We start from the raw sequence: 27,591 nt of genomic DNA, 5'->3' as shown, positions 1-27,591 counted from the left end.
CTACCTCGCCCCACTTGCTTCACTCGCCAAATCTTGTGGCTTAGAAACAGGGGACTGGTTCATGCCCGAGGACTGTCAAACACATAACCATAACACACACTGATTCAGGGACAGACATGCAGACAGGCAGACAAATCTTTCCATATCTTTGACAAAAATATCCCACTGAAGAAAACGTAACATAAAATGTCATGTTGTTCATTGCATTCGTATAAACGGCATGATCGATCTATTAAAATACAATGGAATACACTGTATAAATAACGAACTTGAGATTATGGCTCACCTTGAGTTGGGAACAAACTGCACCAGACCACGGACAAAGTCGCTGGACTGGACATTGACGGTGGCGAACAGAGCGTCTGGGTTCAGGCGAGCGTCATCTCCCACACTCTCCAGCTTCACAACGAAAGAGAAACTCTCTTCTGGAATCTGAAACAATTTACCACAAACATCACAATACAAGACAGTTATCTCTTCCTTTTCAAATTCATCTTTCTGGAGAACGGCTACAAATAGGATGGCCTTCTCAAAATAAGAAGCACACATGTTGTTGATTGTTGGTATGTTTCCAAGTAGGTGAATGGTCTTAACCAATGTAATAATCTGGCCAGATCTTAGATGGGCAGCCGAATCGTGAGGACGAGAACTGTGCCTTTACAATTATTCTCCATACCTACGACAAAACCAACTCATTACTTCTTCTTCTTCTTCGATCATAAGCTGAAACTCCTACGTTCACTCATGTTTTTGCACAAGTGGGTTTTTACGTGTATGACCATTTTTACCCCGCCATTTAGGCAGCCTTACAAACCAGGGGGAACAACTGACAAGCCAATCCTCACCTGGTCGTCAATAAGTTGCACTTGGAAGGTGCACAGGCTCTGGTCTGGCGGACAAATCCCCACCCCTGTCATCGCCTTCAGCTGATTGGTCAACTGAACGTCGTCTGCTTCGCTGCTGGTTGGGCTCAGTTTGGCTTTCCACACCACTTGCACGTTGCCATAGTAAGCGTTCAGCCGGGTCAGGGTCAAGGTGACATTGGGGTTAAGGTCTTCGTTGGCTTGAACCGTTTTGGAGTTTTCCGCAAAGCCGATCAGACCATTCGAGAGGTCACTAGGTCGGATGGTTATTTCAGCAAATCCCTGCACACAAACGAAGTGGAAGAAATATTTATATGTAACAGTGTTGTGATGATAACTGACATGAGGCTTGGAAGTAAAAGTTTACAGTATAATTATTCACACACAAAAAGAAAAGAAGAGAAAACCCAGTAATAAATCCTCTTTGCTTCATATACCGTACTTTCCGGGTCATAAGGCGCGACTTTTTTCCTCGAGTTCGACCCCTGCGTCTTGTATAACGAAGCGCCTAATCCGTGTATGAAATACGAAAAAAATCAAAGAGACCGCTTGAGTACCAGTCAAACAACTTGTGATAATGCATGTTTCAGCTACTAGGTACTGCCCTGCCTTTGATCTGGCCGCACACACAGATTTCCACTCTGTTAAACCCCGTCACTGACCGGTCACTGACCCTGGTGCAGGAAGTGTTTCCTCTCTCAGATATGACAGGGGAACCACCTCTCATGGCAAAAACTGGGTCATTGACCCCTGGGAAGAAGGTCGTGTCTATAAACAAGGCCACCCAGCTATCACAATGCCTTTGATCTGGCCGCACACACAGAGCACACATATTTTCACTCAGTTAAAGTCGGTCACTGACCGGTCACTGACCCCGGTGCAGGAAGTGTTTCCTCTCTCAGATATGACAGGGAAACCACCTCTCATGGCAAAAACTGGGTCATTTTGGTGTGCCCTATCGGCCCCCTGCGTCCAATGGGTGACTGGATTACAATTTTTTTTAAAAAGAAGGGGGTGCGTCTTGTATAACGAAGCGCCTTGTCACCCGGAAAGTACGGTATTCACTTTGCAAGTCTCCACTGTCAAATTCAGCTGTCTTAAAGCAGTCAGATCCTGCATTACTGACTCCACATTAGCACCAACAAATTGTCTGCAGCACTCTAATTTCCGAAGAAAAAGTAAGACCAAAAAGCACTGAAAGGCAAACTTTTTATGATTAAAACAAGAAATTAGACAAAAGGTCTTCAACAACAGCTAGGGTCTCAGCCAGTGATTACGTTAGCGGATTTCCAACGGTCAACCAAAAAGTATTCAAAAATACTCAAAAAGATCTGAGATACAAAAAGACGTTTGCGTTCTAAATTCTTTCTTTATTTTCTTTATTTGGTGTTTAACGTCGTTTTCAACCACGAAGGTTATATCGTGACGAGGAAAGGGGGGAGAGGGGATAGAGCCACTTGTCAATTGTTTCTTGTTCACAAAAGCACTAATCAAAAATTTGCTCCAGGGGCTTGCAACGTAGTACAATATATTACCTTACTGGGGAGAATGCAAGTTTCCAGTACAAAGGACTTAACATTTCTTACATACTGCTTGACTAAAATCTTTACAAAAATTGACTATATTCTATACAAGAAACACTTAACAAGGGTAAAAGGAGAAACAGAATCCGTTAGTCGCCTCTTACGACATGCTGGGGAGCATCGGGTAAATTCTTCCCCCAAACCCGCGGGGGGTGCGTTCTAAATGTTGTATGCCTCTCTCTCTCTCTGTTGTTTCTCAGATCTTAACATAGAGCTCTGTCTCATTTGAGTAAGATTCTATTGGAAAAGAAACCACCAACTGGTCCTTCCTTCTAGATTATATTTCTCTCACAAATTTAATTTAATCACTGTGCTTTCAGACTCTGTTTGACTGCAGATCGAGTGAGCAACCGTCGAACGCTGAAGAAGAAGAAGAAAACTGTACCTTGACCCCCCCGTCATACGTGCCGTTTGCCACCCGCGCCCCTCCCGTTGGCTGTGTGAGGTAGACCAGCACCGTCTCCTGGGGTTCCGGAATACTGTCGTCAAGCATCACCACGTTGACTGTCTTCTGGCTAGCGTCACTCTGTAACAACAAACATGTTACGTGAAAGATGGGTTAGCAAAAACCTGAGCCACAAGTTCGGTGCAAACAACAAGAAATGTTCATCTAAAACGTTATCATTGTCTCGAGCGGAGAAAAATCGAACCCAAAAGTACTGTCCATTCAAACATCAAAAGTGAAGTGTTCATCTAAAATGTTACCACTCTGTCAAGCAGTCAAACACCTGAGCCATAAGTTGTGTGCATTCAAACACAAAGTAGTGAAGTGTTCATCTAAAATGTTACCACTCTGTCAAGCAGTCAAACACCTGAGCCATAAGTTGTGTGCATTCAAACACAAAGTAGTGAAATGTTTATCCAAAATGTTACCACTCCAAACCGGAGCAACAATCGCTGTGCATTCAAACATCACGAAGTGTTACTGTAATGAATGGCGGTTATGGTGTTTATAGTAGAAGGGATATAACTAGTGCTTTTTGTAATACAAAGAGGTTGTCAGGAGTGGTTTAACTTTGAGAGTGGAAACTTTTAACAGTTCAGTAAAATTCCATGGTTAGCTACGGACGGTCAAACTGGGTTCGCGGCACGTGAATTTACAACTGTGCGAGTTGTTCACGTTATAATCGCAACCGCCTGATTTTGTGAGTTGTGATTGTAAACTGCCTGACAATTGAAAGTCATTCGACCTGGGCTCTCGGATGAGAAAACCTGCTCTTGGTTTTGATGTCAACTTTGCAAGAAAACATTTGATCTTGATGTCAACCTTGGAACCGGGAAACATTGCCGGGATGACTTGGACTTTTGTATGGGTGCCGCCATATTGGAAGATGAGGTACTTTGCTAGTTTTGTGTGAACTTGAACATTTCTTTTGTATGCGCGGACATGACTTGTGTACTTGAATAATTTCGGAATTGTATAATTTTCTTGTGCTCGGTTGGTGTGTTTTTGAATATTGTTAGTTGTTACAGTAGGGTGTTATATTTTGTAACAGGCCGCCCCAGTCTGACTTGTGCGGGGTGGTGCCAGTGTGGCGAGGGTGCGATGGAGGCCGTAAGGTTGAAGGCTAGCTACATCGTCACCTCTACATAACGTAAAAGTTATGTTTTGTTTATTTGCTTTCTTGTCCTTGTAAATATGTTCTGACGTTGACAATGAATGAGTGAGTTTCACAAGGTCGTGGACAATGAATGAATGAGTTTCAAAAGGTCATGAATTGATTATTGTAAGCAAGAAAGTATTTGAGAATTTGAGGAATGAGTTGATATTTGCTATGTCAGAAACAAACCAATTTGTATGTTCTAATTAAACCATTGGCTATTGTTTGGAAAGAATGAGTTGGTGAAAGACTACAAATTCTTCTAATCTTCTCTCTGCTTTCCTAAACTTCTGAGCGGGAGTCAGATGATTGACTGTGTGTGTGCGTGTGCACATATAAAGAATCTGGAAGGAGATTAATAAGGATAACTACGGATCTTCTTTATTTCAAATCTCTTACATTGGCGAGCTTGCGGTTGTATTAATTGGAAAAATTTTGAAGATTAATTTTTTTTTTTTTGGTGCGTTCCCTTGAGTGCAGTTAGGCTTATTTTATATTATTGACTTGTAGTGCTGAAGTGTTGTTTGGTTTTGCGCAGATGCTGATGCATGCAGTCTGGAGGATGGACATCCTTGTCATCTGTCTGTGAAGGGAGTTCCTTGGTCTGTGGACGGATGCATCCTGTGCCTGACTGAACGACATATTTTGGACAGGAGTGAGTCATTTGCTTATCTGACACTCAAGTTAACAGTCTATATATTTTTGAGAATAATTTGTCTCTCTGAGTGTTGGTTCTTGCTTGTGAGTAGGTTATTTTTTTTTTCCCCCTACTTTACATGAAGCGCCCTGTAGGTTAGTTTTACCTACAAGTGAATAATACATGACACATCATTTTTCCCTTTTACGTGTACACAGTTTGTAAATAGTTGTGGGTCAGCAATGCCTTGATTCATAAGTGTATGGGAATGGGGGTATGTCTAGTTCCTAGGCCAAGTTTTTGAGCGGAGCCTAGTTTCAAATGTATTGATTGTTTCCCCTTGTAGTTCGGTTGATCGGTTTCCTAGACTGTGTCACTTTAGTACTGCACTTGAGGAAGTCAGGTAAATTCTAAAGTTTAGTGGACTATTGTGTTCACGTTAGTCAAAGCTAAGTCTTGGTGTTGCCCTCTAGCATTCTATGTAGAGGATAGTCATAGTTTGCTTAAGTGATAGCGGTTTGTTCACGATGGCATCTCAAGAAGAGGTTCAAGCTTTGGTAGCGCAGTTTAAGGTGGAGGGTGAAGCCTTAGGAAAAGATGGTGCATCACTGAACAAGTATGTGGAGGATAGTTTGCGTGAGGAAAGAGCAGCAAGAAGAGAAGCTTTGTTGAAAAGAGAAAATGATATTGCTCTACAAGAAAAAGAACTCGCTGCTGCACGTGAGCTTAAAGAGAGAGAGTTAGCTGAACAAGCTAAGATTAAAGAGAGAGAGTTAGCTGAACAAGCTAAGATTAAAGAGAGAGAGTTAGCTGAACAAGCTAAGATTGAAAATCGTCGTCTCGATATTGAAGAAGAAAAGGCGAACAGGGAGGCAAAGTTGCGAGCAGACGAGTTGGTTGAAAAAGCAAGCAAGAATAAATTGGCCAATCGTCCCAAGATTCCCTATTTTGATGATAAATCAGATGACATTGAGAGTTATCTGTATCGCTTCGATAAGCACGCAGCTAGCTTGAAGTGGTCAAAGGATGAGAAGGCTTTGATTTTGCCTACTCTACTCAGAGGTCGTGCTCTGAATTATTTTCAAGAGTTACCAGTAGAAGATACTAATGACTATGCCAAACTGTCAGCGCATTTGTTGAAGAGATTCAAATGTACTGAAGAAGGTTTCAGAACGCAGTTTCGCTCATGCAAACCTGAATCTGGTGAAACCATGCATGTCTTTTTCTCCCGCATGAGAAGATTTTTTACTAGATGGACAGATATGGCTGGAGTTGGCACAGATTTCGCTTTGCTCTGTGACTTGGTGCTCAGAGAGCAGATTCTGTCTAGTTGTGCGTCGTCTCTGGTTACTTTTCTGAAAGAAGACAAGCATACTAATGCTCAAACCATGATAGACGCAGCTGAAAGATACAGGGAAGCACATCCTAGTCAAAACCTAGCAGCAAAAGGTTCTAGTGATCCTCTGTTGGCTAATGTCGGTCTTCCAAGTGGGAGAGGAGGTCATTCAGGGTCAGGAGGTCGAGGTGGTCACAGGTTTTCTAGGAAGAATAGTCAGGGTGACACAAACCCACCGACAGAACAAAGCTCTCCTGATAATAAGGGTGGCAGAGGTGCTAGTCAAGCTGGTAGAGGTAGAGGTGGTCAGAACTATCAGAGGAAGTGTTGGTGGTGTCAAGATACTTCGCACAAGTTGGCAGATTGTCCCAAAAAAATGCATACTGCTTCAGTATCCGTTGTCACTGTTGAAGAGTCCAGCTGTAGTGAAGACGAGCAGTCTGTGGCGTCAGTAGGATTTTCAGGTAGTGATGAACTTCCCGAGTCTATTCAGACATGTGAAGGTACCTTAAATGGTAGTGAGGTCACGGTCATGTTGGATAGTGGGTGTTCCACGGTTGGGGTCAGGAAGTCCCTAGTGAGAGATGATCAGTTTACTGGGAAGGTACAGGTGTGTAGACAGTTCAGTGGGGATTTGGTTCGGTTACCCATTGCGATTGTGAGTCTGGATACACCATACTTTTCTGGAAGTGTTGAGGCATGTGTGATCGACAATCCAGTATGTGACGTCATTTTGGGTAGAATACAGGGATGTACATTTGGATGTGTCGAGGTTACTAGCGCAGTCCAGACAAGAGGTCAAAAAGCTAGAGAAGAACGTCCTTTTAGACCGCTGTTGACCGCTAAAGTTCCCCAACTTGATATCAATGCTGAGAAACTGTCCAAAATGCAAAGGGATGACAAAACGTTGCATGATCTGTTCGAGAAAGTTGGCCAAGGAAAATCGGAAGAGTCGTCTGGTTGTGTGGTGTCGTTTGTTGTGAGGGACCAGTTGTTATATCGAAAGTACTACTCCAAGGTCAACGATGAAGTGGTTTGGCAGCTAGTTGTTCCTGAACGCTTGCGCGAGTCTGTTTTGATCACTGCCCATGACGGTTTGTTTGGTGGTCATTTAGGCGCGAACAGTACGTTCAAAAGGGTGTCCGCATTCTTCTTTTGGCCCGGTTATCGGCAGTCGATCAAGGATTACTGCAGATCATGTGATATCTGTCAGAAAACCTTTCCCAAAGGTAGAGTTCCTTCGGCACCTTTGCAACCACTGCCTGTGATAGAAGTCCCATTTTCCCGAGTTTGCATTGATCTGATTGGTCCGATTAAACCAGTGTCAGCTCGTGGTCATCAGTACGCTTTGGTGTTGGTGGATGTTGCGACACGCTATCCGGAAGCAGTACCCTTGAAATCAACGACCACAGAAGCAGTAGCGGAAGCTTTGTTGGGCATTTTCACCCGGACTGGTTTACCAGATGAGGTTCTCTCAGATCTAGGTACACAATTCACATCTGATGTCATGCGAGAGGTGATGAGATTGATATCGGTATCGCAGTTGCACACGACTCCTTATCATCCCCAGACGAATGGTCTCTGTGAAAGGTTCAATGGAACTTTGAAATCCATGGTGAAGAAGTTGATGGCAGATAGACCTAAGGATTGGGATAGATATTTGCCTTTTGCGTTGTTCGCATACAGAGAAATCCCACAGGAGTCTACAGGGTACTCACCTTTTGAACTTCTGTACGGTAGAAACCCAAAAGGACCGTCGGAACTGCTGTATCATGCGTGGACCGATAGCAGTCGGGAGAATCAGCAGGTTCCAGTGTCACAGTATGTGCAGGATTTGAAAGAGGTCTTGGCTGACAGTGTTAGTAGAGCACAGAAGGCTGTTCAGAATGTATCAAAGAAGAACAGATCATACAGGTCTCAGAAGCCAAGAATGATACTCGCTGGAAAGAAAGTCTTAGTCTTACTTCCAACTGAGAAGAACAAAATGATACTACGCTGGCGAGGTCCATTTCAGGTGATCAAAAGACTGAATCAATGTGATTACGTTGTAGAAATTTCACCTGGGATCGAGAAAGTGTACCATGTCAACTTGCTCAGGGAGTATGTGTCTAGGAATGAAGATGTTGGTCAGAACCCAGTTGTTGCCTCATTGGGAGTGATCAGTGGGTCCAGTGCAGTAGAGGAGGTAGACATTCAGAAAGTCAAACTACAGTCAGTTCCCACAGTTCAGACTGAGAATGTAGATGATGTGGTCTATAGTCCTGACTTGTCTATGCAGGCAAAACAAAAAGTGCAGGCGGTGTTTCAGAAGCATCAGGACAAAATGACGGATTTGCCTGGTACTTGTGACCTAGTGCAGCATGTGGTGAGGATTCCTGAAGGTGCTGTGGTCAATGTGAAACAGTATCCGTTACCATTTGAGTCTCAGAAAGTGGTTGAAGAAGAAGTGAAGAAGATGTTAGATCTAGACGTAATAGAGCCGTCTATTTCTCCGTTCTCGTCTCCTATTGTTCTAGTCAAGAAGAAGGACGGAAGTACTCGTTTTTGCATCGATTTCAGACACCTCAATAAGATTACGGAGTTTGACGCTGAGCCAATACCGGATCCGGAAGTTCTGTTTGCTTCATTGCAGGGCAGGCAGCATTTCACGAAGATTGATCTGGCTAAGGGCTATTGGCAAATTCCGATGGCAGAGTCTGATCGAGCAAAAACGGCTTTTCGTACCCCTCAAGGTCTATATCAGTTCAAGAAGATGCCGTTCGGAATGAGTACAGCACCAAGTACTTTCGCGAGGATGATGAAGATGTTGGATCTTGATAGGTTCAAATCTGTTCATTTCTTTGATGACGTACTTGTAGCCACAGAAGACTGGTGTGAGCATCTAGAGGCACTTGACGGACTGTTGACAGAACTGGGAAAACATGGGTTGACTGTGAGACCGTCGAAAGTAGAGGCAGGGTTTGACTCTATTGAGTTTTTGGGTCACATAGTTGGGGAGGGTAGCATGCGTCCAGTTCCCTCCAAAGTGTCCAAAATCTTGAATGTCTCTGTCCCAACCACAAAGAAACAAGTCCGGTCATTGGTAGGGCTCATCAGTTTCTATAGGCGCTATGTCCCAAGCTTCGCGTCTATTGTGTCCCCCCTGGTAGAACTCACAAAGAAGAACCAACCAAACAAAGTTCGTTGGTCAAAAGAGTGTCAGATGGCTTTTGACAGGGTCAAAGAAATTTTGTCGTCTGAACCACTGGTGAGATTGCCAGACTTTTCCAGGCCGTTCACAGTGCGGTCGGATGCGTCCTCCACGGGGATTGGAGCAGCCCTGATGCAGCCTGATGATGACGACGTCCTTCATCCAGTTCTGTATGCCAGCAGGAAACTGCTGGAAAGAGAAACCAGATACTCTACTGTGGAGAGAGAGTGCCTAGCGTTGGTGTGGGCAGTTGACAAATTCCATCGCTATTTGTTTGGCTCACATTTCTTTGTTGAGACTGATCACAGACCGTTGACGTACTTACGACAGTCCAAAACTGCCAACGGCCGACTGTTGCGATGGGCTCTGTCTCTCCAAGAGTATTCATTCACAGTAGTGCCAATTCCTGGAGTCAGGAATTTTGAGGCTGATGTGTTGTCACGCTTGACGAAGTGAATGGAACATGATGGTTGAAAGGACAGTGAAAAGACTTTCTGCAATCAACAAGGACAATACTTTTTGTGCTGTGAGTGTTGATATGCTGTGTATGTGTTAAGAACTAATTTAATTTTGTTCTTGTTTTTTTTTCACATTGTGATTATTTTTTTTAATCTGGCTGGAAAAATTTGTTTGGATATTTTGATGCTAGTACCAATTTGTGTTGTAGTCGAGGTTTACTGTATTGAGTTTAGCGGGGGCTACTCAAACTTTGTTGGCGATCTTTGGTACCAAGAACGTCAATGTTATTGCATTCAGTAATAGGCGAAAATTGCTGAATGTCCATGAGTTTTACTATTGTGGATTAACACAGTGGGTGATTATCTACACGGCGGCGTAAATGTGGTTTATTATGCTTGCCATTGTTGCTCATGTTTAAGGACAGCCTCGTGGCTTTCGTCACTTTTTTGGTGGATGGCACTGTCTTTTGGTTGTAAACTGATTGCACTCTTTGGGAACGGACAGAGTATTTAATAAATGTTTTCCTTATGCTTTGATTATTTATTAATCTATTTATGTATTTTTTTTATGTATTTAAAAAAAATTTTGTTACTGGAATACTTATATTTGTACAGTTTTTGAAAAAAAAATGTTCATTTTGGGTTCACATTCTTTTTTTAATCGGGGAAAGGGGTGATGTAATGAATGGCGGTTATGGTGTTTATAGTAGAAGGGATATAACTAGTGCTTTTTGTAATACAAAGAGGTTGTCAGGAGTGGTTTAACTTTGAGAGTGGAAACTTTTAACAGTTCAGTAAAATTCCATGGTTAGCTACGGACGGTCAAACTGGGTTCGCGGCACGTGAATTTACAACTGTGCGAGTTGTTCACGTTATAATCGCAACCGCCTGATTTTGTGAGTTGTGATTGTAAACTGCCTGACAATTGAAAGTCATTCGACCTGGGCTCTCGGATGAGAAAACCTGCTCTTGGTTTTGATGTCAACTTTGCAAGAAAACATTTGATCTTGATGTCAACCTTGGAACCGGGAAACATTGCCGGGATGACTTGGACTTTTGTATGGGTGCCGCCATATTGGAAGATGAGGTACTTTGCTAGTTTTGTGTGAACTTGAACATTTCTTTTGTATGCGCGGACATGACTTGTGTACTTGAATAATTTCGGAATTGTATAATTTTCTTGTGCTCGGTTGGTGTGTTTTTGAATATTGTTAGTTGTTACAGTAGGGTGTTATATTTTGTAACAGGCCGCCCCAGTCTGACTTGTGCGGGGTGGTGCCAGTGTGGCGAGGGTGCGATGGAGGCCGTAAGGTTGAAGGCTAGCTACATCGTCACCTCTACATAACGTAAAAGTTATGTTTTGTTTATTTGCTTTCTTGTCCTTGTAAATATGTTCTGACGTTGACAATGAATGAGTGAGTTTCACAAGGTCGTGGACAATGAATGAATGAGTTTCAAAAGGTCATGAATTGATTATTGTAAGCAAGAAAGTATTTGAGAATTTGAGGAATGAGTTGATATTTGCTATGTCAGAAACAAACCAATTTGTATGTTCTAATTAAACCATTGGCTATTGTTTGGAAAGAATGAGTTGGTGAAAGACTACAAATTCTTCTAATCTTCTCTCTGCTTTCCTAAACTTCTGAGCGGGAGTCAGATGATTGACTGTGTGTGTGCGTGTGCACATATAAAGAATCTGGAAGGAGATTAATAAGGATAACTACGGATCTTCTTTATTTCAAATCTCTTACAGTTACAGCATACAGAATATTGTGTTCACCTCAAACATGACAACCGTGTCCAGCACAGAATAGTCGGAGCCCCCAGTCGCCACACCACTGCTGTTCCGCTGTCCCAAGGCCTCAGCGATGGTGTCTCTCGTCGTGCCGTCGCTCTTAACGGCGATGTCTGACGTCCACCTCTCCCCACCACCCACCGTGCGGACTGTCACGCTGACCGTCCCAAAGAGGCCGCCTGGGTGCGACATACACAATGAAAAGTTACATCAAATTACAAAAATCCGCCTGGGTGTGAAAATACACAATGAAAAGTCACATAAAATTACACAAATCAAAAAACAAAATTATCTCGCGTGTGTCTTCCAAGCAAGCTACTGGACAATTTGTCACATAAGATTATTCACTGTGTTATAAGTGTTTGTCTCTCTGTCCACTCGCATCTGCTGGTCAGCGTGCATTTCCCTCCGCGGGCCCCTCCGTCTGGAACTCCCTGCCGCTTGAGCTTCGCCAGAGCCCCTCTCTTGACGCGTTCAAGAGTAGGTTGAAGACTCAGTTCTTCCCGTAGCTGGCTGCGACTTTCATGCTCGACGTGATGTGTTGTGCCCCAAAAGACATTCTTGTGCTGTGCTCTGTGAGAGGGATTTTCTTTGTGCTTAATATTATTTTGTTTGGACCTAGCTATTGATGTGTACATTGTTGTTAAACAGTTGTTTGTTGTATGTTTACCAGGGTTTGCTAGTGTGTGATAGGGTTCGTGTCCGTCTGAAGATGTTAGTTTCTTTGTTAGTCCTGTGTTGACAACTTTTCGACAAGCGCTTAGAACTGTACCCACGGAATACGCGCTATATAAGCTTCATATTGATTGATTGATTAAAAGACTGCTGGGTCAAATATCAGTGAACGTAACATTTTGTTTTGTTATAAATACAACATTCCAATAACATACCTTTCTTGTTTCTTAACACATCAAATTACAGTTGCACCTGCCCTGGCGATCACCCCTTAATCACGACCACCTGCCCATTAAGACCACCTTAAAGTATCTCCGACGAAGTTATCTTCTATATAATTCACCTTTCGAAAAAAGACCGACCACTTGTCTATTAGGACCGTTTTTGGTTGGTTCTTGCGTGGTCATTGCAGACAGGTTCAACTCTACGTTGATGACACTAACCTGTACGCTTGATGACACTAACCTGTACGCTTGATGACACTAACCTGTACGCTTCATGACACTAACCTGTACGCTTGATGGTGAGAGGTACAGTTGTGAATCTTTCTGATATGGTGACCGTATCCGTCTCAAACCACAGCACTCCGTACGGATCGTTGCTCTCAGATATGGTGACAACAGAAGAGGTGCCCTGGGACGCAAGCCTCGGAGTTATGACTGAAACAACACACAAGTTTGACAGTCAACATAAGGAAAAGGATAAGATTTCATGCAGTCCCGTGAGGTCCTGTAGTCAGGCTGCTTTCTCACTGGAGAAAGCGAGCTGCCATACAGTACAGTGCTGCACATTTTTCTTTCTTATTCCTGCATGCAAGTATTCACGTTTCCAAGCCTTGAGTCTTTTGCCCATATTTATAACTGCTTAGGTGTGACAGAAGAAAATACCAAAACATAAAACACGCTTGTTCATTTCATTTCAATGCTTGTTATTCTCTTGGGTACCGGCACGGTTGGCCTAGTGGTAAGGCGTCCGCCCCGTGATCGGGAGGTCGTGGGTTCGAACCCCGGCCGGGTCATACCTAAGACTTTAAAATTGGCAATCTAGTGGCTGCTCCGCCTGGCGTCTGGCATTATGGGGTTAGTGCTAGGACTGGTTGGTCCGGTGTCAGAATAATGTGACTGGGTGAGACATGAAGCCTGTGCTGCGACTTCTGTCTTGTATGTGGCGCACCTTATATGTCAAAGCAGCACCGCCCTGATATGGACCTTCGTGGTCGGCTGGGCGTTATAAGCAAACAAACAAACAAATTCTCTTGGGTGCCGGGAGATTGGTTCCGCATAAATCTCACTCTTGTTACACATATTGGCTATATTTAGAGTGCTTACCTCGCCTTGTTTCTTACACCTTAAGAAAAGACAGAAAGGTTGTTGACCACTGACCAGGTTGTGTGGGTGTGGGCAGTTGGTTCGCTTCCTTCAGGCGAATGAAGAACTGTTCAGACGGCTCCGGTCTGTCATCTTGGAAAATCTGTCGGCAAGAACAGTAAATACTACTGACTTAACACAGTCATGACTGGTAACAGGCCGACACCACTCTCTCTCTCTCTCTCTGCTAATCGTCAAATTATATTTGCAGTAGAAACCCCACCCCCCAACAATTTCTCCTGTAAAACAGGTTGGTTTTCCCCGCAATTTAGGCAGTCACACTTTGTTTTCAAGGGATGCATGCTAGGTATTTTCATGTTTCTGTAACCCACCAAACTCTGACACTGAATAAAGGATCTTTTCAGTGTGTACTTAGTCTAGTACTTGTCCTTAAGGTTGGATAAGATTGTATATAGTCTAGTCCTTTAAGGTTACCCTCATGGGAATTCGGGTTGCTTTCTCTCTGGGGAAAGAGAGCTGCCATACAGTATGGCGCTACCCTTTTTACATTTAGTCAAGTTTTGACTAAATGTTTTAACATAGAGGGGGAACCGAGACGAGGGTCATGGTGTATGCGTGTGTGTGTGTCTGTCTGTGTGTGTGTGTAGAGCGATTCAGACTAAACTACTAGACCGATCTTTATGAAATTTGACATGAGAGTTCCTGGGATTGATATCCCCGGACGTTTTTTTCTTTTTTTCGATAAATGTCTTTGATGACGTCATATCCGGCTTTTTGTAAAAGTTGAGGCGGCATTGTCACACCCTCATTTTTTCTTCTTCCTGCATGCGTATATTCATGTTTTCAAACCCTAACACTTTGCAGGCATGGGAATTGAAAATTGTAAAAAAGGCTGAAAATTTATAACTGAAGACGCTAAGCGTCAAGTCGACGGCGCGAAGCGCCTAGACTTACTAGGGGGGTCCGGGGGCATGTCCCCCCGGAAAAAAAAATTCTCCAAAGAACCCAGATGGTGCAATCTGGTGTCATCTGAGCTCCAAGTTTGCCATTAAATTCTGTTTTTAGAATCAGAGTTTTTAGAAAAAAATATATACATGTATTATATGGTTTAAATTTGTTAAAAAAATTGATCTGTTGAGAAAAACAGGAAAATGTAACTTGTAACACAATCTGTGCAATCTGGTTTACTTTCAAACATAAAAGTTCAAGTAACTGAGGCAGTGCGTGAACAAAGTACGGAAAGTTTTCGCGGACTTTTGCGCAAAGGCAAAAGTAACCGGTGCTTTTTTGTGTGCCTCCCCCCTTTATTTTTTCGGCGGACACTTTTGCTTTTTCGGCGGAACAAAAACAAATTTTGGCGGACAATTCCCATGCCTGACTTTGGCTGTGAACTTGGGTTCTTTATCGTGCGCATGCATGCACGCGGGGGTGTGCCGCCACCGAGGAGAGTCTGCACGAAGTTGACTCTGGGAAGCAAATCCCGAACGTGGGGATCGAACCCACGCGACAACTGGTTTTGAAGCTGCTACTGACTGAGCTATTCCCCTGCCCATTTCCCCCGCTTACACACGAAGGGGGATAAAGCACTAGCAGGTCAGAACATAGGTTGCCCTGTGAGATAAAAAAAATAAATGAAACACTGCTAGGTGTACCGACAGGGATGGAGATGTTGGTGGTGGGCTGGCTGGGCTGCATGGTGTGTGTGTGTGTGTGTGTGTGTGAGTGAGTGAGTGAGTGAGTGAGTGAGTGAGTGAGTGTGTGTGTGTGTGTGTGTGCGTGTATGTGTGTGTGCGTGTATGTGTGTGCATGCGTGTGTGTGTGTGCATGCGTGTGTGTGTGTGTGTGTGTGTGTGTATGTACTGACGGGGATGGAGATGTTGGCGGTGGGCTGGCCGGGCTGCAAGGTGAGGGCGGTCCTGGTGATGGAGCGGTAGTCAAAGTTGCCCTGAGCAGTGTCGTCCTCTGTGCCGTAGGTCACCTCCACCCGGCCCAACACGCCGTACACACGACACACAGTCACCGTCACCTGCACAGCGGGAGTGAGCGTTACTGAGCATCATGTCTTCTTCTTCTTCCTTCATGGACTAAAACTCCCACGTACACTTGTGTTTTTTGTATGAGTGGGTATTTACGTATGACAGTTTTTACCCTGGGGTAAAAGTTTTTTTATAAGGGGTCCTTCTCCCATCTATTGAGACAGCCCGCTTGATGGTGGTTGGCTCATAATGTCAAGCAGGAAAGCGTGCCTCATATTTATTTTCCAAAGTATTCACTTATTTTCACAACACATACAAACCCGAGTTATTTCCAGAATTCGTCTATTAGCAGACACAATATTCATAGATCAAGAAGGGCACATGCAGCTATTCGGTCTCACCTGATTGTCACGTTCTGATACGCGCGGCTGAAGAGAGGCTGGCATGAAACGCACGACACCTGACGGGTCGAGTGTGGCCGTCAAGCTCTGTCCGGCCAGTCGCGCCCCACCGCTCACGGCGGTCTCAGGAGTACGTGGCAAGCGAAGCATGAAGATCTCCGCCTCTCCCAGCTTGCCGTTCACCTGCAGGCATAATTTGATTCAATACAACTTTACTGTCTTTATTATCTATTATCTCTATCTCTGTCTGTCTCACTCTCTCGCTATGCTTGCTAGCATGTGCTATCAGTCCATGTAAACAATTGGTTTGGTTTCAGCATTTCTTGAAGATTTGCATGATTCCAATCTGCACTTGCGTTGCTGTCAGTATTGTATTTTCTATTTTGTTGTTGCTGTGAAGCACATCCGCTTGTTCATCCCCTCAAAACAGAGAATAAGACTTTATCATACAAATGGGAAGATTATTTGCATAACCATTTTGAATCATCCCGCCATATTCGCAGCCGTCCTCTATCTTCGGAGGAGTATATTCCATGAATCATAATACAGTGGAAACACCCTCCCCCATTTTAAGACTCCCTCCTTTTTAAGACCCTGTTTTCTCAGACTTTCTGTTCATAACCTCTGTAAAATTACCCCCATTTTAAGACTCCCTCCTTTTTAAGACCCTGTTTTCTCAGACTTTCTGTTCATAACCTCTGTAAAATTACCCCCATTTTAAGACTCCCTCCTTTTTAAGACCCTGTTTTCTTAGACTTTCTGTTCATAACCTGTGTATAATGACCCCTATTTTAAGACTCCATCCTTTTTAAGACTGTTTTCTCAGACTTTCTATTCATAACCTATGTAAATTTACCCCCATTTTAAAACTTCCTCCCTTTTAAGACCCTGTTTTCTTAGACCATCTATTCATAACCTGTGTAAATTTACCCCCATTTTAAAACTCCCTCCTTTTTAAGACCCTGTTTTCTTAGTTTTTCTGTTCATAACCTCTGTAAAATTACCCCCATTTTAAGACTCCCTCCTTTTTAAGACCCTGTTTTCTCAGACTTTCTGTTCATAACCTCTGTAAAATTACCCCCATTTTAAGACTCCCTCCTTTTTAAGACCCTGTTTTCTCAGACTTTCTGTTCATAACCTCTGTAAAATTACCCCCATTTTAAGACTCCCTCCTTTTTAAGACCTGATTTTCTCAGATTTTTGGAGGTCTTAAAAGGGGGTTCCACTGTAATAAAAGTCTGGGTTCCGAACCTGCACAGTCAAGTTCTTGCTCTCCATGCCATGCGCAATGCTGACGGAGCCCTGTGTGGGAGTTATCTGCCCATTGGTGACACCAGAGGGCAGGCTTGTCACAAGCTGTCCTGCTGCCCAGTCTACGGAGATACTGCCGAAGGTTCCGCTTCTTGCGATTGTCAGTGTTGCTGTGCCGTCATCTGTACACAAAATGATCTGACAAATAAACAAAAGAACAGAAAACAAAGAAAGCCGAAAGAAAAGAAGAATAAGAAAGAAGCTAGGAAAGACAGAAAAAAAGAAAGAAAGATGCAGAACAACCAAAAAGAAAACATGAGGAAAGAAAGAAAGAAAGAAAGAAAGAAAGAAAGAAAAAAACACACAAGAGAATGAACAACTGAAAAGAAGACATAAGGAAAGAAGAAAAGGGCACTATTGAGCGATAATTGCCTGGTTGAGAGGGCCAATAGGCCCTCAGATACACCAGCAAGTAATGGAATTACACCAGTATATCATATTAACAGGGTTGAGAGGGCCACTAGGCCCTTAGATACACCATTATGTGATAATTGCCTGGTTGAGAGGGCCAATAGGCCCTCAGATACACCAGCAAGTAATGGAATTACACCAGTATATCATATTAACAGGGTTGAGAGGGCTTCTATGCCCTTAGATACACCCGTACGTTATGATACTAATATGTGTAACAGGGTTGAGAGGGCTTCTATGACCTTAGATACACCATTATGTGATAATTGCCTGGTTGAGAGGGCCACTAGGCCCTTAGATACACCAGCAAGTTATGGAATTACACCAGTATATCATATTAACAGGGTTGAGAGGGCTTCTATGCCCTTAGATACACCCGTACGTTATGATAGTAGTATCTCCGTAGACTGGGCAGCAGGACAGCTTGTGACAAGCCTGCCCTCTGGTGTCACCAATGGGCAGATAACTCCCACACAGGGCCATACACTGTCAGCCTCGGTTAACTTAGGTAATAATAGCAAGTCGTTCAGGTATAACTTTTCGCGTGTTTGGTAACCCTTGTACAGCGGGACCACCTTATTTTGTCATGTACCGGTATATATTTTCATCCACTCTGGCGCTTTATTAAATAAAGTGCCCATTTCAATCTCAACTTTGGTCTGGTCTTAGTGTGTTGCATAAATGATTTTATGTGAGCTTGTGAACATAAAGAAAGACAGATGGAAAGTGTATACTGCAAACAACAGTTTCCGTGCAAACACCACATATACTCACACCCTCTAGATTTCCAAAGGCAGGGATTTAATGGACCAGCAAATTAGATGGACCAGCAGCAAAAAAGATGGACCAGCAGCAAAAAAGATGGGTTTCAACAGCAAATTAGCTGCGATAAATAAATACGCAACTACACCAAGGCCTACAAGGGGGATTCACCCAGACACAAGGACTGTGATTGATTCTCTGTTCAGAGATGGTGTGAGAAAACCAAGGGCGATTCTGGTAGCACTGCGCAATAGGGACTTTGCAAACTTGCCTTCGAAAGCCCAGCTCAAAAATTACCTTGTCGGTCTGAGAATGAAAGAATGTGGAAAGCATACAATTTCCCTGGGTGAACTTGCAGCATGGGCTGATTCTCGCACAGCTGTGCCTGATGATGACGATGTAACTTTCGTTTGTGGTTTTGAGTGTTCGTATGACCAGAAAGAGGCTTTTTTCAGGGTGTGCATGACAACCAAGCGTCTGCTGAAACTTGGTGCTGATGCTGCGAATGTCCATGCAGACGCAACGTATAAGTTGATATGGCAGGGTTTCCCTGTACTTATCTTGGGGTACAGTGATGCTAACCGCAGGTGTCACCCTCTAGGTCTTGCGGTTACAAAGAATGAAACGATGTTAAAGAAATCTGCTTGGCTGTTCAATTCATCTATTCTGCTGTTGAATTCATCCAATTTGCTGCTTCACATTCGCTGCTCACTCCTTCCTATTTGCTGCTGAAACCATCTATTTTGCTGGTAAAACAATGTTATGCGATTTCCAAATACTGAATCCTATCATACTAACCCATTCTCCCTGCACCACTAGCAAATAAACTGGCTTTATAGAAGTCTACAAAAGAAAAGGGATGTAAGCGCTCTAAATATATGTGACATATGGATCAAGAGTAATAAGTGAGAGAAATGGGAAGTAAAAAACAAAAACAAAGGGAAGTAATCAGTCTAAATGCGTACGACATGTGGAATACTGTGAGAGTTATGCAAAACCAGTCTCCTGGCACCTGAGAGAATAACAATCATTGAAATGAATGAACAAGCGATTTTCATCCTCAAAAAAGGATGATCTCATATGTTCCTCATCTCTCATATGTTTCTCCCTCTCCATGGCACTCCAAATAACACTTCTAAACACAGTCAACCACAAGAACAAGCTTTTTTAATCAAAGAAATCATGAAAGTCACTTGTTCATTTCAATGCTTGTTATTCTCTCAGGTGCCCGGAGATTGGTTCCAAATAACTCTCAATGTATCGATTGGACATTGGATTTCCCTTCTTTGAGCCATGTGACGTCAGAGGCCTACAAAACTTCATATTTGGGCGTTTCAGGTTGACCGAAACTTTAAAGGAACTTCAAACCACACGTCATGTGTTTGATTGCATGTGTATGTGCTGTTCAATGTCAAAACAACAACAAAGTCAGTAGATGACATGTGTTTTGTAGTTCCTTTGAAGTTTCGGTCAACCTGAAACGCCCAAATATGAAGCTTATGTGTTTGATTGCATGTGTGTGTGTGCTCGTTCAATTGTCAAAACAACAACAAAGTCATAGTACCTGAAAGAAATTCGATCGATACATAAATGTTATTTGCGTTTTTGACCAAAATATGACATTTTACACAGATCTCGACAGTCATTGTTCACCTCGATCGCTAGTGCGGTCTCGGAGAACAATGACTGTCGAGATCTGTGTAAAATGTCATATTTTGGTCAAAAACGCAAATAACGTATATTAACCGTATTCCACATAACGTATGCATTTTGACCCCTTACTTCCCTTTGTTTCTCAGACAAAAATCGTGACAAAAAGTCAGAAAAATTCTGCCACAGTGTCTCTATTCTTCTAAGACCCTGACAATTAGTTCACTGACCATCATTCACGTTGACAGCCGTGTTGAGGAAGCTGACTTCACTGTTGGCGGCAAGGGGAGGAACTCCGATCTGAGCTTCCGTCTCACCAACATTTAGCTGGGGCGGCTGGGTCACTGCATCAGCAAAACGTTGAGTGTTAGTCAAATTCCGAAACAGATAGACTGCTAAAGTTCCAAATCAACAATAAAAAAACAAGAAAGTTTAAATTTCGGTACGTTCACAACGTGTTGTTTTGTCCTGAATTAAATGTTCACAAAAATAACCTTTCTTGTTTGTTGTGTTTTGTAACTCAATCATTCTCAAAGTTAACAACTACCAAATCCCTTGGGTGTTTTCTGTGCTAGTGAAACACCAATGAATTCTTGATGGAACAAAATACTACTTCAGGTGATAGAAAAAGAACACTACCTGCTGAGACAGAGAGTTTGCACTTATTTTATCAGTAAACTAGATACCATGTACCAGAGCAAACGTCTTTCTTTAATAAAAATGTTTGCTTTGTTCTTGCTATCACAGGCTGTAACACTAAAGTCATGTGGTCAATTTTAAGGCCATTTCAGTTTACTCATATATTTTGTTATCAGACACTTGCTTCTTCTTCTCTGTTACACACACACACAATCAATCAATCAATCAATCAATGAGTCTTATATCGCGCATATTCCGTGGGTACAGTTCTAGGCGCTCTGCAGTGATGCCGTGTGAGATGAAATTTTATACGGCCAGTAGATTGCAGCCATTTCGGCGCATATTTACCTTTCACGGCCTATTATTCCAAGTCACACGGGTATAGGTAGACAATTATTAACTGTGCCTAAGCAATTTTGCCAGGAAAGACCCTTTTGTCAATCGTGGGATCTTTAACGTGCACACCCAATGTAGTGTACACGGGGGGAGGTTCGGACACCGAAGAGAGTCTGCACACAAAGTTGACTCTGTGAAATAAATTTCCGCCGAACCTGGGATCGAACTCACGCTGACAGCGGCCAACTGAATACAAATCCAGCGCGCTACCGACTGAGCTACATCCCCGCCCTTACACACACACACATGCACGCATGCACATACACACACACACACACACAGACTCTCTCTCTCAGATACTTCAGGCCTAATATATCACACAAACACAAAACCTTACACTTTGAGTTGTAATCAAACAACTATTGCAAGCATTCAACCTCCACAACCCTCAAAGCAAAAATAACAAGAAATTCCTCCGAGGTAGGAAAAACACCCCCGTTGGTCAAAGGGAAATAACCATTCTCACTGCACCCATTCTCACTGCCACCAACTGAGAAGGTTATTTCCCTTTGACCATTAATATGTGCCTCTATAAGTCCTTGTAGAATCTTAATCCACCAATAACTCCCTAACCGTGTGTTTGACTGGTCCCAATTTTTGTAAGGACCGTCTCAGGAATGTATAGAACCTGTTCACCAAGTTTGGTGACGATCGGTCCGTTCATTCTTGAGATCTATATGCGCACACAAACAAACAAACAAACACATCGACCGAATCAATAACTCCCTAACCGTGTGTTTGACTGGTCCCAATTTTTGTAAGGACCGTCTCAGGAATGTATAGAACCTGTTCACCAAGTTTGGTGACGATCGGTCCGTTCATTCTTGAGATCTATATGCGAACACAAACACACAAACAAACAAACAAACAAACAAACACATCGACCGAATCCTATACACACCCCTATACCGGGGGTGTAAAAACTAACCTCCATCCCCTACAAACTGAACGTCCACCAGGGACACAGAGAAGGTGGACCCCAGTTGCAGAAAGCCGTTTCCTCGGATGGCGACTGACGCCACAGCATTCTTCTGACCATTGCCAAAGGTGACCGTTCCAGTGGTGGAGGACAGAACAACGCCCGATGAAGGCTGCAACACACAGTTCAACACAGTTCAGTGATTCCCTTTTGAATCATATGTACTTGTTTGTGTTTGGAGAAGAATTTGTTTCGAAAAATAAAAGCATTGGTAATCACCATTAACAAAAAGAAAAAATCCGAAATCAGGTAGCTTTCCTTACACACACACACACTCACACACACACACACACACACACACACACACACACACACACACACACACACTCACACGGATGGACAGATAGACAGACAGACAGACAGACAGGCACAAAAACACACACAAACAAACACACATACACACACAAACACGGACAGACAAACAGACGTGCACACACACAAAGATTGGCAGACAGGCAGACACACAGGCAGACAGACACACACAAACACACAAACACACACATACAGAAGACACCAAGAATACACTGACCACACTGTAGGCCAAGCTGTAGGTAAGAATGACGCTGCCGAAGGTGCCGTGGTAGCGAGAGAAATTGAGCGCCAGACTGCGAGCAAGATCGGCAGGGTCAACAGCAACCTCCTGATCTTCCGTCTTAATTCCAAACAACCCGTGAGGATTGTCATTGTACCTGGAACACAAGATCCAGACACATTCCAGCACTGATTAGCATGCTGAGTTAATGCAAAGAGGAAGGAAGGACATGCAGTGAAACCTTAGGTTTTAAGATTTTCCAAGGTAAGACTTTTATCGCCATGAAAATAAGTGCCAGTACGTGGTAGTTGATTTGCTTTTCTTCCTTTTTATCCGTAACAAAATAAAATCAATAAAAAATAATGAGAACTTGAAATGCAAATGTATCAGTCCAAAACAAGGTTTGTAGACAATCAGGTCAACATCTCTCCCACTCTCTTGCTAACCTTCATCATCTATAACTATCAATGTATCTCCACTCTCCTTACTTTTCTACATGCAATTTCTTTAGGCCCCCCCCCCCCCCCAAAAAGGTCTGTTTACGGTAACATAGACCAAAAAAATAGGGTCGGTAGGTCGGATTTTTTGGATTTTTTTTTTCCTCCAAAAAACCATATTTTTACGTTATTTTGCTTTTTTTTTTTTTTTTTTCCCCCAAATGCCAAAAAAAAGTCTAGGGTCGCGCGAAAAAAATAGGGTCGGTCGGGTTATCGTAAACAGACTATTTTTTTTGTTTTTGCCTTAGTATCACTGTGCTAAACAAACTCTCAGCTAGATCTGGGCCCTTTCCCTGTGTTAAAGAAATGCAGAGAACACCATTAAACAGCCTCTCACCTGATGCGGAAAACAGAGCGGTTGGCTTGGGCGTTAAGTTCCGCCCCTCCCTCCACAGAGGTCATCACCAAGGTGAACTCTTCCGTCAGTTCTGGAATATCGTCAGACAGAATCTGCAGAGTAATCTGCCCTTCTCGCTGTCCGTCAATCATGAGCAGAGTTCCGTTTTTGGGTCTGACGTCTGTCACATCACTGCCTGCCCCCCGCACTTCCCAGTGAATCTGTGACAAAGCATCAAGAGATGACTAAGGTAAGATATTGATTCAAACTTCTATCAATACGATATATTGATACTGATCACGAGAACTCTATATATCAAGTACACAAATACATTGTACCATAAAAATACTAACAATCGCAGTAGATTTTCTGAGACACAAAATAGGCATGTTTAGGTTGTGTATGCACTCGGATTTGTCAACTGGTAAAGTTATGTAAGGCTGCCTATATACCGTTGAAAAATATGGACATTGTTGCTTTGAGTTAGACTTGATGTTCATGTATCATTCTCCAGACCTGTTTACCCCCATAAGTGTTTTGGAGTAATGCTCAGCCCCAAAAATAGTAATCCTGGCACAAAAATAGTAATCATCCAGCATTCGTCGCCAATTACAACGCACATGACAACTGTGTCTGCGAAACGCAATCATGCACATATATCCATTATTCACAAACAAAACACATCAGTCAGTTTTTGTAGTCATCATAATTTCAAAGAAGATCACATCAAAAGCACATGCATCACTGATTCTTTTTCTTTTGCTCGTAGTAGGCCTTTTTCAGTGTGTCAAGCGCTTCTCTACTGTACTTGCGCTTGCCGAATGAGTGACGGCGAGACTTCACCACTAGAAGGCTCTCCAGCGTCTCATCAGACAGACATGATTATGATCTCTGGTCAGTTTTGTGCTTTTTCACCCCATTTTGCCATTGAAAAAAACAATGCCAAACATGTGAATTAATATTAAAAAAAAATCGTAGTCTTGACACGGATAGCGGAATGGCGTATTTTTTGCAGAAAATCGTAATAAATTACGCCAAAATCGTAAGGGTAAACAGGTCTGATTCTCCTACCTTGATGATGCCAATGACGCCTGTGTTAGCCTGTCGCACCACAGGAAAGCCGACTTGAAACAGCTGACTTCCTGACGGTTCCTCAAAATCTCGTGCTGTTGTTGCAGCCCCTGAAAACGCTATGATGCCATTGGGCTCTCCATACTTTTCCACCTGTGTGAAACAAGGCACACTATCAGCCCCCCTTGACATTTTGTAGCAGCACGAAAAGGTAATGAACAAATGAACAAAATGAACGATTTTACTCTAGCAACAGCCTGTACAAGATTACTGCTTATAACTACACAAGAAGGACAAGAATTAATATTTATTTCACAAGTTTACTTGGTAAAACTTTTAGTCCAAGCCTGTTTAAAAGCGATACCATATGGAATACATTTCTTACTGAGAGAATAGATTATCACTAGATTATTTAGACTAGATCCTATATAACAGATTATTCTAGCAAAGTCACTAGTGTATCACAGATGTTTTAAAAGGATAAGCATTACTGTGGCAGCACCCAGGGTTCATTCTCTGAGCTGTCAATAAACGTGGAAATGATAATGCAAGTCAGCGTTACCAAACTGGACATTATCTTCTTGTTCGCTTACTTGAACGTGGCTAAGACGCTGTATGGGTCTAAAAACTTACTGGATCATTATTTTGTGTAAAAACAAAGCTGCCTAAAAGTAAGTAACCAAATAACCAGGTCCAGTATGCAGGCCTGAGGAGCACGCACCGAAAGTGGGTGCCCTCCAAACGGGAGAGAACAAACTGCGGGGTCCGATTCGCTGAGATCACAACGAATCTCAATTTCAACCAATCCAACACCGCGGCTGGCTCCCACCCGGTTGGTAACTTTCTCGTGCACCTCGGCCCAGGAGTGGAGTTTCGAGACTTTCATCCGGGATAAACAGCATTGAGGGTATAGTTTATCCCTGTATTTGAGGGTATAGTTTATCCCTGTATAAAGTCTCTAAACCTGACTCCTGCGTACCGGCCCAGATGAAAACAATAAACAATTATTAACCATCCTAAATCCTCCGAAAGCAGCATATGGCTGCCTAAATGGCTGGGTAAAAATGGTCATACACGTAAAATTCCACTCATGCGAATACACGAGTGTACAGGGGAGTGTCAGCCCATGAACTCAGGAGAAGAAGAAGCAGAACCATCTGAAAACAATGCTTACAGTTAGCGTTACTTTCCCCGCAGTAGGACTGGCCTCCCCGTTTCCAACAGTGGCAGGGGTGGCCGCAATGTTGTAGATCTCGATGACGAAGGTTTTGGCCACCTCCCAGCTGGTCCAGGGTTTGACGTTGAGCGTGAACTGCTTGCTGCCCGCCTCCCCGTCCCCCCATGTCAGACGTCCAGACGTCCCTTCCACTCCACTGGCCGTGTAGCTGATGTCGCTGGTGTCCGAGAGCGGTCGGATAGCACTGTTAGGGCCCATGATTCTCCAATACACCTGGGATAAAGAAACGCTGTGTAGCTTAGTATTCACCCGTTTAATGCACTTATAAATAGTAACAGTCCGATATGCTAGAAACATGTCTGGTTGTTAGTATGGTATTGCGTGGTTACAAAGTAGACAAGACAGTTGAGGAACCTGGTGTAGCCATCTTTATTACCCGAAGTTCCCAGTTACAAAGCGGGAGTTCTTTCCCTTGCGTCGTCTGCATGGTAGGCCGAAGTGGGCGTACTTCGACCTATCCAACACCTCCCTCTTTAGAATATTTTCAAACCAATTTTCTTAACACAAAATTATAAACTAAACAAACTTCAAACTTTTGTAAACTTCAACTTACAAACTTCATGCACCCCTCTCCCCTTTTCCAAATGAACATGTACAAATAAAATGTTTGTTTCAATAATACGTATGAGGTCTCTCATTCATAATTATGTCACTCTAAAGCATCAATCCTGGATGTCTTTTGGCGATTTCAAATAAAGAAAGTACATGTATAGCAATTTTGTGTTGATGTCCATGTTCACCATCTAAAAAAAAAATACACACGTGAAACTCTAATTAGTTGCTCACAGTTGGTGAGCCTTGAGGGCCTTTCTCTGACCAACGTGGGATCTTCACAATTTGTGCACAAATCACACATTCCTGCTAATTTGCCCAAATTGGTGAGCCGTAAGGGCCTTTCTCGGACCAATTTGGGATCTACACTTTGTTGCATGGGTGCACTGCATAAGGTTATGATTCAACAATATACATCATGAAATGCGAAATGCATCAATGAAACTATAAACAAAATGAGGATGAAAGTCGCTTGTTCATTTCAATGCTTGTTATTCTCTCAGGTGCCAGGAGACTGGTTCCGAATAACCCTCACTTACTCTATTACACATGTGGTATGCATTTAGAGTGCTTACTTCCCTTTGTGTATCAATGAAACGTCATGAAGCTTAGTGTTCACCTGTCACAAGCACTTAAGGTAAAGGTAAAGGTATTCCCATAACCATATTAGATTGAAGGGGAGCAAGAGGTTATAGAGATCTGAACTTTTCTAGGGCCAGCTTCATGAGGGCGGTGCCCATCAACTCTCCCTCGCTGCCTTTGCCTTCCCCGGTCCTAAATCAATCAATCAATAGGAGGCTTATATCGCGCGTACAGTAGTCCCTTCCATTTCCGGCCCTTTCGTGGGCGTGAACCTACCCGGAGCGGCCAGCTTTCCCATGACTAATGAGTTTTCCTTCTATAATTGACTCTTAATGGCCGTTAACCTGTCTGACGCGGTCAACGGTCACTGATTTTTGCCCTAAGGTGCCCCTCTTACTCGACAGGAGCGGCCACTTAACGGCCACTTGTCACTTTCGCGGGCGAGCGCCTGTGGTGTGTGTGTGTGTGTGTGTGTGTTGTGTGCACAGACGGCACAGCACGAGCAGACGACATGAATACTTACGCATGCGCAAACTGTAAATACAGACATGCGCATACATGTACATTTACGGCAGTCACTTCCGGATCGATCACAGCTGATGTGAGTTTGAAAACACTTGTTTATCTGACACTCAAATACATATATAATAATCCAAACAACACACATAGAAACATACGAAACAATAGCTTAGCCAAGACGATCGAGTTAAACACGCAAATAATTAAGATGTATAAACGAAAGCAAAACTAACAGAGACAATGAATCGGCGGCTCGTGGATGATCGCTTTCTT

The 27,591-nt window shown here is 43.1% G+C and overlaps 1 protein-coding gene across 1 annotated transcript in view; it reads right to left on the bottom strand.

Annotated features, from left to right (window-relative positions):
• The window catches only part of LOC138957261 (adhesion G-protein coupled receptor V1-like), a 230,200-nt gene that overhangs the window by 18,434 nt on the left and 184,175 nt on the right, over positions 1 to 27,591 (bottom strand). The window contains exons 72-86 of the mRNA XM_070328430.1: positions 25,603 to 25,878; positions 24,429 to 24,581; positions 23,358 to 23,578; positions 22,521 to 22,680; positions 21,941 to 22,103; positions 20,208 to 20,321; positions 17,095 to 17,276; positions 15,844 to 16,026; positions 15,331 to 15,492; positions 13,521 to 13,608; positions 12,648 to 12,797; positions 11,449 to 11,642; positions 2,832 to 2,972; positions 846 to 1,145; positions 287 to 432 (exon numbers count right to left, since the gene is read on the bottom strand). Of these exons, the coding sequence (XP_070184531.1) occupies positions 287 to 432; positions 846 to 1,145; positions 2,832 to 2,972; positions 11,449 to 11,642; positions 12,648 to 12,797; positions 13,521 to 13,608; positions 15,331 to 15,492; positions 15,844 to 16,026; positions 17,095 to 17,276; positions 20,208 to 20,321; positions 21,941 to 22,103; positions 22,521 to 22,680; positions 23,358 to 23,578; positions 24,429 to 24,581; positions 25,603 to 25,878 (2,633 nt within the window). The remainder of the gene's footprint in view (positions 1 to 286; positions 433 to 845; positions 1,146 to 2,831; positions 2,973 to 11,448; positions 11,643 to 12,647; positions 12,798 to 13,520; positions 13,609 to 15,330; positions 15,493 to 15,843; positions 16,027 to 17,094; positions 17,277 to 20,207; positions 20,322 to 21,940; positions 22,104 to 22,520; positions 22,681 to 23,357; positions 23,579 to 24,428; positions 24,582 to 25,602; positions 25,879 to 27,591) is intronic.

This window comes from Littorina saxatilis, linkage group LG1, assembly GCF_037325665.1.
Source record: "Littorina saxatilis isolate snail1 linkage group LG1, US_GU_Lsax_2.0, whole genome shotgun sequence".
Lineage (NCBI taxonomy): Eukaryota > Metazoa > Mollusca > Gastropoda > Littorinimorpha > Littorinidae > Littorina > Littorina saxatilis.
Note: the sequence above shows the minus strand (reverse complement) of the source record. Positions and strands in the feature narration are given on the sequence as shown.